Source organism: Cyphellophora attinorum (assembly GCF_001299255.1).
Source record: "Cyphellophora attinorum strain CBS 131958 chromosome Unknown Contig2, whole genome shotgun sequence".
Classification (NCBI taxonomy): domain Eukaryota; kingdom Fungi; phylum Ascomycota; class Eurotiomycetes; order Chaetothyriales; family Cyphellophoraceae; genus Cyphellophora; species Cyphellophora attinorum.
In genome coordinates this window covers 19,873-32,826 of record NW_017253230.1, presented here as the reverse complement: position 1 = coordinate 32,826, position 12,954 = coordinate 19,873, and the positions used below count along the sequence as shown (strand labels likewise).

Below are 12,954 nucleotides of genomic sequence, written 5' to 3'. Positions count from 1 at the left end.
CAGCCATCGTGGGTTGACAAACAGCCCTTCCACTTCACGCAGGATGCGCGCAATCTGTTGGGACGTGGGATCTTTATAGCCATCGATGCGCTTTGTATAAGCGCTTCTTTTGCCGTTTTTCGCATCAGCAGTTTTCGCATCAGCATTTCTCGCATCAGCGCTTTGCGCAATGAGCAGCGAGGCTCGCACAGAGATCGGCACGGGTCGTTCGACTGAGACATGCAAATTCACACGTCGTTCAGGGCGTCACAGAGCTCGGCCGGGCAGTCTCAGGCATTGTTTGGGGCGTCTCGACGCATTAGACGTGGCCTTGGTGGCGTGATTACGGCTCTCTCTTCGCAAAACAACTGCAGCTCAGCTGAGCGTCCTGGTCGTCAGCTTCCGTTCTTGCTGTTATGTGTGGAAACGATAGGACAACAACAGAGCTTCGGATCCAGCTGAGGAAACAGAGAATATGCACGAGGCGGCCATGCTTGTGTTAATGAGCACTTTGGCCAAGGTACTTTACGCAGACTCTCGGAGCGATCTGCGTGGCACGACCCCATGGCGATCCAGTCGTACTTTTCATCGGGATGCAGACGGCGCCTAGGGACTTTGAAGGTGGGGTGTCTGCGTCTACGCCGGCGTCGCGAATTGTACGTGTCGAATGAGCCAAGCATCACTACAGGGTAATAGGACAATGACAGACGTTTGGAAAAGCGAAGAGAAGACGATTATGTGTTGCCCAAAGTGGCCATCGAGCTCGACATCGGTTGAGCAGTGTGCCGGCCATTGTCAGTCACGCTCCGGAAAGCTTGACCAGCGGGACATAGTTAGACGCACTCCTCACAGGACGACCACGTGTGTGCACATATCTGCTGTACCAAGCAGGTGGGGTTTGCCACAGACAGTAAAGACTTCTCTGCAACTCCGGTCGGGCAAGTAGTTTACTGCGCGTAGGGTTCCTGATGGTCTTGCGTCATATGCAGCACAACCCACGCGAAGACTCGCCCGCTTTAGTTTGGTCCGAGATGTCGGACTCATGCCAAGCAAGATCGGGAAAAGGTTCGATGGAGAGATACAGGGGTTTGCAGCAGTTTGATGACTAAAAGGCGGTTGCCGCCCCTCATCGGACTTAATATACGAGAACTCCTCAAAGCTCCAGCTCCAACACTCGATAAGTCATGATACAGGGCGCCGCAGATTGCTTGCAACACCAACCATGTGTCGTGCCGTCTCAAATTCGGTGGAGCCGAGTGGCAGTGTATGTCTGCTTCTGTGCCGGCGAGTGTCGAATCTTGATTACTCTTGTGGAGCTTGAACGCCATGCAGCATCAAAAAAGCTCAACGGGCCCTTGCCTGATCTACAGCGACAATGACGAGACGAACTGTGAAAGAGCCAAAAGCTAAGCACATCTTCACCATTCCTCGGACTGTAGCTACAGGACACAAAAGCCATCGACCCAATAGTCGAGATGCTAGAAGCCATGCCGCGTTCTGGGGAGGAGCCTCCTCTCGAACAACGCAGACTGTTGCCAAAGCCGGCGACAAGATCAACTCAAAGACACGTGCGAGAAGTTTACAACCCGTGGTACCCACCTGCAGTCCACCCAAGCTGTTCCCATCATCGAGCGTGCGAGCTCTGGACGTGTTGACAGCTTCCGTCAATGCTTCGATCCAGAATACTTGCGGGAATCTCTTCGGACAGGAATTCCTGAACAGCCTGACTGGGCCCTTGGCCAAAGGCTATCTACTCGTCGCGGTCGCGTACTCGATGGCAGTGGCTGGAGAGGGTGATATGATGGGTTTCCTGGTCCTAAAGGAGCAGCTATTGCGAAGTGTCCGCCAGGAGCTAGAGGAGAATCAATTCAAGGCCGATCTGCAGAGCTTGGGTCTCATGCTGCTGTTGGGGTCTCCGGCAGTGTGCCTTCTATCGCGGCGCCTACCTGGAGGCCTAGGAGTCGCCGAGTACCTGGCTGCGTCTGCGACGGACTCGACCCTGTGCTGTGGTGCATCGGCCGCAATCGCAAGAGAGTGTCTTTCCGAAAATGAGGTCCATTGGCACCATCTGTACAATGTGATCAGACGACAATATGATGGAAATGCATACCAGCTCCAATGGCTGGACTACTTGGCGAGGTACATGGAAATGTAAGACTCTTCAGGAAACCTACTGAACTTCGCTAATCGTGACGCACAGAACGCGACTCTCCGATAGCGCCTACTTTGAGGACAAGCTATGCAGACCTTACCAGCCCAAGTCTCGTGGTGCTGACTACATTGGCCGTGGCACTCCACACCGTGATTGGTTGTCACCACTCGCCACCGAATGGAATGACCTCAAAGCAAGAACCTGCCTGGAGACGCCGATGCACGCACTTGGTAGGATGATGCAGGCATGGCTCGCCACATTCCTGGACAGCGATCACACCTCGAAAGAGGATGCTTGGCTACTGCTCGAAGAACGACTTCGCCTCGGCCGGAAGATCGAGCACTTCGTTGGCGTGGCGGTTACCGTTACTGGCGCCGAAACGGCAATGCTGTCTTGTTGCCAGTGGGCTGCGATGGTCATGCTCAAGAGCGACCGCCACAGGATATCACTTTGGCAGGCGGCTCGACAGACACCAACGCGTCCACGACTGGTTACAACCCTTCGCATGACAGACCTGGGCACTTTGTGGGGTCCCTACAAAGGCATGCTCTATTGGGTTGTTTCTGTATGCCATCGATCGACCTCTGGGAAGTGTTTCCCTTTGCTTACCACCGCCTTGTTGTCTCGTCTGGCACATGTCCTGGCATTGTCGGAGCAGTACGAGGCTATAGGACTCACACCACTCACAAGACTGGCCGAGTTCGAGCACATGTGCTGCGATGGAACGGAAACGCCGACGATGCATCCCGACCCAGCGTGGTTCGATTCCACCGGGCAATAGCTCGGTGGGTATCGTATGTGGGTGCCGGAGGAATGCTTGTGGACTTGGACATCTGGGGCACGGCGGCAATACCATCTTCTCCAGGAAGGGTCGGCTTCGTTATTTGTGGGTTTTCTTTCGACGACCGGTTACTTCACGCTTCACGGCCGCTTACGTACGAGATCGGAGGAGATTTGTCCACCGTTCGACTTCTGCGAATATATACCCGACGCAATGGATATGTGGTGCAGTAGTCTGCGACCGTCGATTCGGCTGGGTCTGCCGGATCGGCATCTCGAAGACAAAATGCACACCACCATACCGGCGCCGACAGCAGCGCAAGGTGGCTGCAAAGCGCACCAACACATGCGCCATGGGCAAGGAGATCCCAGCTGTCCCTGGTAAGGACTAGCGTCGAGCATTGCGACTAGAACGGCTTTGACGATTGATTTGTAAACTCGATGTCGTCTCGGATACATCCGTAGATCGACCTAAACATCTCGATGGCCTAAATGCCGACCCAAAGACTGCAGACGATCGAACCGACTCATGAGGAGGTATGGCACACCAATTCAAGGGTAGTTACCGAATGAGGCAGGAGCAGGGGTCTGGCTTAGCTGCAGCTCCAGCGCCCCATTCGATGCAGGAACGCGGAGTTTCAAGCGCAATGGAAGCTCCGCCCTCAATGAATCCCATGCTCACGATCAGGTCTCTTCAACCACGAGCATTCACTGTCCGACTAAGTGTTACATGAGCTATTTGCCGACGCAATCAATCATCCACCCGAAATGGGTCATACATCTTCTTGGAGATCCAGTCCAACAGTTCATCGTCACTCATCCGCCGAAGGTCCGTCGCACGGTCCACCTCATCCTTTTGGGCCGCCCGTATCACTCTCATCGTGACGAATCTCCCGACTTCACGTTTTCTGTCCAATTCGGGGTACAGCAGACCGGCCTTAACTTCCTCCTTGAGCATGACGTCTGGTATGGCGGCTCCAGCTGCGTAAACCATGTTTTGCGTTACATGCTTCGATTGTGATAGGATTGCTCCCTGACCGAGCCCGGGGAACACGTACCTGTGATGTGTCAGCGCGGCTTCCTAATAGATCTCTCGTGATCCCGTCATACATGTTATTGCCCTGTGCTGGATGATACTCATCGCCATGGTACTTGATCGCAGCAAACGGCGATCCAGCAGCGAACAACGCACGACCTTCTGTCGCGTTGATCGCCTGCTCGAACGTGCACTCCGAGGCCGACGTCGGGTTCGATAGTGGGAAGATAATTGGTCTCTTGCTCCAGCTGGACATGTTGTGAAGCAGGTCCTCATGGAACGCATTGTGGACCCCACTCAATCCCACGAGAATGGTTGGCTTTACATGTTTTGCGGTCTCCTCAAGCCTGGCGAACTGTTGGCCACCGTTGTCGTCTCTTGCGAAGTAGCGCTTGTGATCCGGCAAGTCGTCACCTCTATCCTTCGTTACCAGTCCGTGTCTGTCCACAAGCCAGAACAGTCCGCGAGCTTCATCCTCCGACAGCCCCTGCGCCATGAAATATTGAACAATCTGCTTGGCTACGCCGACAGCCGCAGAGCCGGCGCCGAAGAAGACTGCTCGATGATCACGCACAGAAAGGCCGCTGAGTCGAACTGCCGTTATTATGCCCGCCATGATGACGGCCCCAGTACCTTGTATATCGTCGTTGAACATTGCATATTTTGGACCGTACTTCTCGAGCGTGTACCAGGGGTTCTGCAACAGCTCAGTTTCCTGTCAATGCACGGGATACGATTCTCGGGATACAGAGAGCGACTTCAGCTAAGCATTGTCACCCGCGCCTAAACCACTCACCTTCCAGTCCTCAAACTGCACAACAATGCCTGGCCATCTCCCTGTCAATGCCTCCATGAGTTCGTCCAGAAAAGCTTCTTCATCGTGACGTGGTGGTTTGGGGTTTCGGCTTCCCATATACATCTCGTTCGCTCGAAGGTCTTCGTTATTCGTACCTAAGTCGACCGTGATTGGCAGTACATGGCGAGGATCGACACCGCCACATGCGACGTACAGGGCCAGCTTTCCGATCGGAATCCCCATGCCATTGACTCCGATGTCGCCCAAGCCGAGAATGCGAGACCCATCTGTGACCACTGTGATGGCCACTTTTTCCTGAGGCCAATTCTGCAGCAACTTCCTAAGGCTGCCTCGATCTCGCTCATACGAGATGTACAAGCCCTCAGGCTGTCTGTAGATCTCGGACCATCTCAGACACGCCTCGCCGACTGTCGGCGTGTACTGTAGCGGCGCGAGCTCGACGAAGTGCTTGACTAGGAGGCGGTAGTACAGGTGCGGCTGCCTGAGACGAAGGCTGCTGAGGTAGATGAACTTCTCTAGATCACTTTCTGCGGAACGGAGCTGACTGAGACAGCGCCGCTCTTGGACATCGGCGTTGCCGACGTTCGGTGGTGAAGAGGCAGCCAGTGTCATAGTGTTCTGATCATCCTGCAAGCCGTGTCGAGAATCCATGCTCTCCAGACGTGCCCGAAAGGTCAAGCTAAAATCAAACAGTTGTACAGATCAACAACGTTTGTATAGGAATCGACAAACAGGAACGGCGTCCTGACGTAAAGAACTTCTCGTGCTCTGTTGCCCGGACGTACCACGGCTCTCCCGGAATGCCCACCTCATCCTGGGCGATGAGTAAGGATGCTTTTCGCATGCTTTCAGTTCAAGCTCTGACGTTAGGTCTTGTTCTGGACGTAACCACGGCGAACACGTAGTCGTTTGACTGCAGCTTCGTTTTCTGGAGGTCGTTGAGCAGAACTTGCAGGAACTCCATGGCTCCGGAGTTTCTATCCCTGTAGCTGCCAGATTGGCTCTAGCGCATTGAGAAACTCTTAGCAATGGTTTCTGGAGATGGTCAGTGAGTATATCAATGGTCGCAACTACTTGTACACCTTTATAGCATAGTCGCCGCCCTCGGGTATCGCCATCGAAAGCACATCAGATTTGCAGACGAATCCTTTGCAATGGAAGGAAGCTGCAGGTGCGGCAGTATCACTGTGATCGTGAACGACGACGAGCTATTCTCAGGCAAGCGACGGGGTCACCTATGCCACTGCGACGGCTGCCGACGAGTTGCGGGCGGCATCTTTGGTGCAAACTTGGCAATAGAATCGGACAAGGTAGAGATCAACGGAGAATCCAACATCACCGAATATCTGGATAAAGACACCACCAGCGGCACGCCAATGAAACGCTGCTTCTGCAAGACATGTGGAAGGTCAGTAGTCTACTTCAATCAGGTGCAGAGCACGTCTGACATAGCAGCCCCATCAAGTCAACCTCGCCGGCCATGGGCGACAAGATGGTGATCAAGCTCGGCGTCTTTGCGAAAGTTCCGGAGCCAGAATGGGAAGCATTTGCAGTTCGCAGGCAGAGTTGGGAGGTGCCAGTGAGGGGCTGTATACAGTACAAGCTTGTCGGGGGCCCTGGAAAAGAGTTGCTATGAAGTACAGAAGTTGTGTTGATGGAGATTTGTACCTGAGCTACATTGACAACGATGATATCACGCATGACGTCACACTATCCGCCAGCCTTTGTGTAGGATTCATTGAACGCCGCATACCATTTTCCCACCAATTCATGGCCCAAACCAGCCGGACAGGTATCGTGATCTTTCTCCCACCCAACCTTGATCTCCGCCATGAACTCCTCGACGCTCAATGCCGAAGCACTTCCATGCTCCTTGGTGTTGTCCAAAGGATCCTTTCTCTCGCGATGCAGGGCCGTTGATACAGTCGGAGGGACGATCTCGACGACCTTGATTTTGCTTCCGGCATTGCGGAGTTGAGAACGAAGGTTCATTGTGAAGAAGTGCACCCAAGCCTTTGTGCCATTGTAGACGGGATTGACAAGACTGAAGGGATTGTAGCCGAGCACGGAGGACACGTTCATGATGACACCGCCATTGGGCTTGCTATTGAAGTGTGGCACCAACAATACACTGAGATGCATCGGCCCTCGGATGTTGGTATTGATTTCTTGGTCTGCCTTGTCGAGGTCGAAGTCGTAGTCAGGTCCGAGGATCTGGAATGGACGCTGCACGCCGGCGTTGTTGATTACGCAATCCAGCTCCGGATGCTTCGAAGTCACCTCTTTGACGAAGCCGGATATTTTGGAGATGTCGCTTACGTCGAGGACGTAGTACGCCTTTGCACCGATTTCACCAGCGGCTTTCTTCAGCGAGGACTCAGTTCGCCCTGCGATGATGACTTCCTTGCCCAGGGCTATGAGTGTCTCTGCCATTGCTCGACCGAGACCGCCTCCTCCTCCGGTCATCAGGGCGCATTTAAATGATAGTGACGAAACGGGCGCCATTGGAGTGTGTCGTGGCGGGGGATTCAGGAGTTGTAGGCGGTTGGTGTAGTAATGACAGCAGGCGATATTGTGTTGTGACTCTGCGGAAGGCTTTATAGTCAAGTTTCTGACGGTTTCGTGTCGAAATTTTTGTCCCGATTGACTCGCGGTTCGATGATCCGGTAGCCGCATATGATCCGGAAATGCGTGCTTAGGTAGTCAAGGCCGGCACTCGGAACCCCAAAGTTTCATTAACATAGCGTCCCTGCACCTGCCTCGCGCTCTGATCAATGCCTCCAGCAAGGTATGCATCGACCATCAGACTGCAGAGCACTTGTTGGCTGGGCGACCGTGAATAGTACATGTCCGGCACAGTCTAATTCGTCTTTGTCCCTGCAGTTGCCTTCTTGGGTGTAGTGAAAAAAGCCGTCTCCAATCATATGTACGTGCCGACAGACTTCGCGCCCTTGCTTTGCTCCGCACTCGTCACAGCTGAGATGCTGTGTAACATAGGCGCAGTATGGCCTATGTAATATACTGCACATGTTTAGTCAGTGGTATAGCCAAGATCCCATACCGTGTCTGTGCGCGCGCGACTCCAGCAAAAGGCGGAAGATGAAGTGCGTTACGTCCGCGTTCTTGCAGTCAATGAGGCGACGGACTAGGCCTCGTGGTACGTTGGCGGTGATTCGTTGCGCATAATGGCCCACGTGTCTGAACAAGCACGCAAGGCGCTGCGGATTCTGGGTTGGTCTCTCCGGCACACAAGTTCGTCCATGCGAGCGGTAAGCGCATGCCCGTCGAGCACTGCCACCATTTTCCTCGCGTTCATATCGATGAGTTGTGTGTCCCAGTGATAGTTCGCGTCCTCCATTGCTTGAAATGTCTGGCGGTCCACAAACCCTGAGACTGTCGTCATCTGTGCCGGAGTTCTACATTCCCGTAAGCTGTAATGGATTCTGGGTCAGTGTGTTCGCAGTTGGTGTACCGCTGTGGCAGTCAGGCTGGATAAGTATATACAGCTGTGCTGGCATTGGGGACCCTAATGGGTAATGATCTTGGACACATCACGATATTGACAATCACCATGTCGCACGTTCGAGCGACAGGGAGCGCGAGCCCGTATCGCAACGCACGTTATCTTCGACGACGCGTATAATCCTGCCTTTTTCGGCGCGCTGCACACCCCATGCCGGAGTCGCAGACTGAATCTTCGGTCGCATGGCGCATGTATTCGCGGAAGGGCCAGGAATGGGTATGGTATGGCTGCGGAGCGAAGGCGGACTGCGTTTGCTAATATCATCTGCCACGTGCAGTACGTCAAGTTATTGCGTACACTTCCAGCACTTCGGTACGTTTGGAAGGGGCTTACAGATGCCACGATAGGCTGGCGACGCATGCACCAGAATAAGGCAAACGAGTAATAGCGACGCTGCCGTCGTAGGAAGCGCGTGTCAGCTAGGCCGGCTTGGCCCAAGCGCACAGGTGTATTATGCTTCCGTCCTCAAGCTTATGCTTGCCCTGATATCGCCCATCGATCGCATGTAGGTGTACGGCCGTCTCGAGGGTTCCGCAAGAAGATGGGAGCGTATAACGATCTGTACATTTGCAGGTTGGCCGCCAGATCAAGCAGCGACGGCAGCTGCTACCTGAGTGAGTCGGGCAGCAAGCAGTCTCGGGTGCGACATGGAACGCATGAAGTCGAGATGCTTCTGCAATGTGTGGAAGAAGTTATGGCAGACTGCGCGCGTGGTTCTGCTCCAGTTGGTGACAAACTTGTGGCTTTCGTCTCGCGTCGCGTCTCTGACGCGCCAAATTCATCAGCCAATCGGAGGAGACCTCCCGCGTGACGACATGAAATTCCGCTCGACTCGGAGTTTTTGACAGCTCTGAGACTCCGTCGAAGGCGTTGCTCAACGTGCACTTCGCGCGACGGAAAGGATCGTCCATTGCTTTGGTGCAGATACCGGAGCAGCTGCTGCCTATAATGATAGGTCACGGTCCCCAATGCAATGGAAGGCTGGACCGGGTCAGCCTGAGCAGCACCTCGGTAACAACGACCTGGGAATCTGCGTCGGCCGCCTCTAGCCGACGTGCCACGGCTGGACAATGGCCTCGAACACCGTGACTGCGGACGCTAGGTAAGGAGGAGGTCCAGCAGAGCGTTCGCCTACGGTGCGAATATCCCCCTTGCACATGCGTCATGAACGGATCACGTTTCCGGAATGCCTGTCCTCGCATGGGCAAACCGAGAGACTGCAATACTCACCATCTCGCCCAGTCCGACAGATTCAGCAGTAAGACGAGCAAGCATGGAGGTCCTACAAATTGACACCACTTCCAAGAAGTCGCCGACCCGGAATGGTATCCACGATGGAACCAAAACCCTCCGCCCTGCGTCGGCGTCCAAGCACTCCCCTGCCGCGCAGACTACTGATACTAATGCCTCCCTTCTCTTCGTTGGAACGGCAACAACGATTCTGCAATGGGCTGGTCTTACTCTGATGACCGACCCCAACTTCCTCCACGCTGGCGATCATGTGCACCTGGGACCAGGCGTGACCGGGACGCGGAAGACAAACCCCTTTGTCGACCTGGAGGATCTCCCGCCAATCGATCTTGTGCTGCTCAGCCACTACCATGCTGACCACTTCGACGAACACGTTGAGGCCAATCTGAGACGCGACTTACCAATCGTCACGACCCCTCACGCAAAGGATCATTTGGCTAACAAGCGAGATGGCGAGTCTTTCACCGCTGTGACTGCCTTGGACGCCTGGGAGACGGCCTTCATCGACATCGGCAACGGCAAGGCCGCTGGGAATGGCGTGAAGCCGCGTGTGAAAGTGGTCGGCATGCCCGGTAAGCACGTGCCGCCTGGTCCGTTGAACATAGCGAACGACATTCTCGGAGCAGTCCCGCCAACAAACGGTTGGCTGCTTGAGCTTGGTCACGGGTCGAGCGCTTCAGCCTCGGACGTTGACTGGAATTGTGGCTACCGGATCTACATCAGTGGCGACACCTTGCTTATCGACGATCTGAAGAAGATTCCAGAGATGTACACGCATGCTGGCAAGCCAATCGACCTCATGCTGATCCATCTGGGCGGCACTACTATACCTGGGCCCAGTCTGCCTCTGCTCATGGTTACGATGGATGCGAAGCAAGGGATCCAGCTGGTGAAGTTGATACAGCCTGATGTGACGATACCAATCCACTATGAGTGAGTGAATCTACTGCTGGTGGTGTTCGCTGACAATAGTAGTGACTACGACGTGTTTCTGTCGCCGCTTTCTGATTTCAAGCAGGAGATGGAGTCTGCTGGGCTGCAGAGCAAGGCGGTTTATCTCGATCGTGGGGAGGAGTACAAATTCAAGGTCAGACAGGCGGCTCCATGATGACCGCACAGTCAGTGCAGCATTTCCGCCGCTTGTTGGGACGCCGACTCTCTGAGCTATGCTCCTGTGGGCCGGGTAGCGCCTGTTTGCGCACCGCGTGACGTCGGATACTGCTTCGGAGTGTGGCAGATGCGGAGGCCGGATAAAGAACCCGTACCGTGGCGGAGTCAGGATCCGGGGCTGTGACGGCATATGGGTGAGTATTTCAATGCAACACATTGTTCGAACGTTGATTCAGCACCCATGCCCTCCCCTTCCTGAACCCACTGATCAGCGATTCCCGACGACATGTCTCACACGGAAGACTTTGGAGTTGCTTCTCAAGGATTGAATCGTGCCGAGATTAATGTTAAACCGCAAGTCAACCAGGAGCACCCACGCGCCGAAGCCGAACAATCACATTACCGGAAGCCATCGATCCGACGAGCCATTGGCGACAACTTTCCGAGTATCGTCGCGCATCCACAAGAAGGATTCAGGGCTGTCAGAAGAACAGTTCGCCAGCGAAGGGCAAATTCGGCCAGCCAGCAAGCCTCGATTGAAGATGATCATGTTCCCATTCTCGCGCCTGCTCCTCCCCAGGGTACAGGCGACGAGAGACTGAAACATGAGTTGGAGAAGAAACGCAAGTATCCGCCTGCTGAAGAATTCATGCGACATCCTGTCGATGCTCTCAAAACGTTGGCACGAGACCAAGGCGGCGACGACTTCGCTGAGAATGTTGCGAAATCAGAGGTGTCCCATGGCGCAGATGTGCGACTGCTTCGTCAGGTGGACAAGATCGAAAATGCAGCAGACGAGGCAAAGTCGACAGAAGTTGCGAAATTACTGCAGCTGAAACACGCCAGGCAAGACGCTTTTGTTCGTTGGACGATCGACCGGCACGTTCGATGCGCAAAGCAGTTGCGCCATACAAATTCGACACTGCAACAACCCCAATCCCGGATGGCTTTCAGGGAATGGATCGATTATACACAACAGGTACATCATTAGCCATTCTTCTCTACTCCGGTCTTGCTGACTACTATAGTACATCCAAGAAGAGTTCGCTCGAAGTGCGGAACGTTATGGAGAAGAAGCTGACGAGAAGTCGGAACCTGATGAGAGATTATTGGCGTCCAGCACGGAAAGAGTCGTCGTGGTATCCGCTGCATTCCAAAGCTTCGTGATGCAGATACGAAGCATTTCCGAATGGAAAGACCCTCGAGTTAGTGCGACCTATATGGTCCTGTACTTCACATTTCTGCTGTACAGTCAGATCACTCGAATGGCGGTAGGTACAAGCGCTAGTGTGATTCCGAAGCTAATATGGACAGATCCTTTTCGTTCTCGGCACAGTCGTTTACCGTCGATACCACATACCGGGTCTGGACCAGATGCGAGGTGCTGTCGTACATTCAGAAGATCAGGATGAGCAGGTCAACACTCTTACTCAACTGATATTGCAGTACGGAACAAGAGGATGGGTGGATGAAGCGATCAAAGAGGCCGGCCCGGTCCTGCTGCGCTTTACCGAAGAGACAGCAGACTTGCTGGAAAAGATTCAGAATTTCTACGAGTGGCGAGATCCCTCGCGCACGCGCATCACGCTGTTCAAGCTGTTCGGAATGTGGATCTTCATCACTCTGACGCCTACGGAGTTGCTTGTGAAGTTCATATTCCTTTCGATGGGAGTGTTTTTCTTCATACTTGCACCATTGGGTACTCGATATCCACAGTTGCGTATGCTGACATCACCCGTGGTTTGGCTAATGTGGAAAATACCAACGCACGCCGAATGGGCTATCGCGCGACTGCAGAAGGAAGCAGCGGCGTCTCTTCAAGGTGATGGAGGGGATGGGAGTCCTCAGACTGGCGGAAAGAGCAAAACCTCCTCTACTGGTATCATTGGGACCTACGACTGTACCGACGGCAGACTCACAGTGACTACAAGATCTGTCTCATTCTCGCCAGACAAGTCTGCCGAGACTGGCTGGTGTATGGATTACGAAGAGCTAGACAGCTTTCGCAAAGTTCAGCAGTCCACGCATACCAGGACTCTTCGGGGTCTATCGTTCAAGTCAGGCTCTGATGTCCACTCGGTTCACGGGTTGGAGCTTCGAGATGAGATCTTCTCGCAGATACTGGGTTATAGCAGGATGCGATGGAAGAGGGTCGAGTAATGGTTGATGTCAGGAACCTCCAAAGCCTCTCTACAGCAACATGACAATCTGGCCCCAGACGTTCCTGCCTTGCGAGGACGCCGGCCACGGAAGCATGCATGCGGCACTGAGGGACTTTTGCATACAAAAGTGTCGAGGTTAGGTAC

General features: G+C 54.1%; 5 protein-coding genes across 5 annotated transcripts; 3 read left to right on the top strand and 2 right to left on the bottom strand.

The window, feature by feature from the left end:
- Positions 1-1,354: 1,354 nt before the first annotated feature.
- Positions 1,355-2,912, top strand: AB675_2290 (uncharacterized protein; the record flags this gene model as incomplete). Its single annotated transcript, XM_018142249.1, has 2 exons — positions 1,355-2,130; positions 2,180-2,912. The coding sequence occupies 2 exons, from the start codon at positions 1,355-1,357 to the stop codon at positions 2,910-2,912; spliced, it is 1,509 nt and encodes a 502-aa protein (XP_018004997.1).
- A 750-nt stretch (positions 2,913-3,662) lies between these two features.
- On the bottom strand, positions 3,663-5,376 carry AB675_2289 (NADP-dependent malic enzyme; the record flags this gene model as incomplete). Its single annotated transcript, XM_018142247.1, has 3 exons — positions 3,663-3,969; positions 4,022-4,644; positions 4,744-5,376. The coding sequence occupies 3 exons, from the start codon at positions 5,374-5,376 to the stop codon at positions 3,663-3,665; spliced, it is 1,563 nt and encodes a 520-aa protein (XP_018005270.1).
- A 1,098-nt stretch (positions 5,377-6,474) lies between these two features.
- Positions 6,475-7,197, bottom strand: AB675_2288 (putative oxido DltE; the record flags this gene model as incomplete). Its single annotated transcript, XM_018142246.1, has 1 exon — positions 6,475-7,197. The coding sequence occupies one exon, from the start codon at positions 7,195-7,197 to the stop codon at positions 6,475-6,477; it is 723 nt and encodes a 240-aa protein (XP_018005048.1).
- A 2,363-nt stretch (positions 7,198-9,560) lies between these two features.
- AB675_2287 (uncharacterized protein) lies at positions 9,561-10,646 on the top strand (the record flags this gene model as incomplete). Its single annotated transcript, XM_018142245.1, has 2 exons — positions 9,561-10,471; positions 10,514-10,646. 2 exons carry the CDS (start codon positions 9,561-9,563, stop codon positions 10,644-10,646), a joined length of 1,044 nt encoding a protein of 347 aa, XP_018005197.1.
- A 288-nt stretch (positions 10,647-10,934) lies between these two features.
- AB675_2286 (uncharacterized protein) lies at positions 10,935-12,808 on the top strand (the record flags this gene model as incomplete). Its single annotated transcript, XM_018142244.1, has 3 exons — positions 10,935-11,627; positions 11,677-11,919; positions 11,963-12,808. 3 exons carry the CDS (start codon positions 10,935-10,937, stop codon positions 12,806-12,808), a joined length of 1,782 nt encoding a protein of 593 aa, XP_018004888.1.
- Between the last annotated feature and the right edge of the window lie 146 nt (positions 12,809-12,954).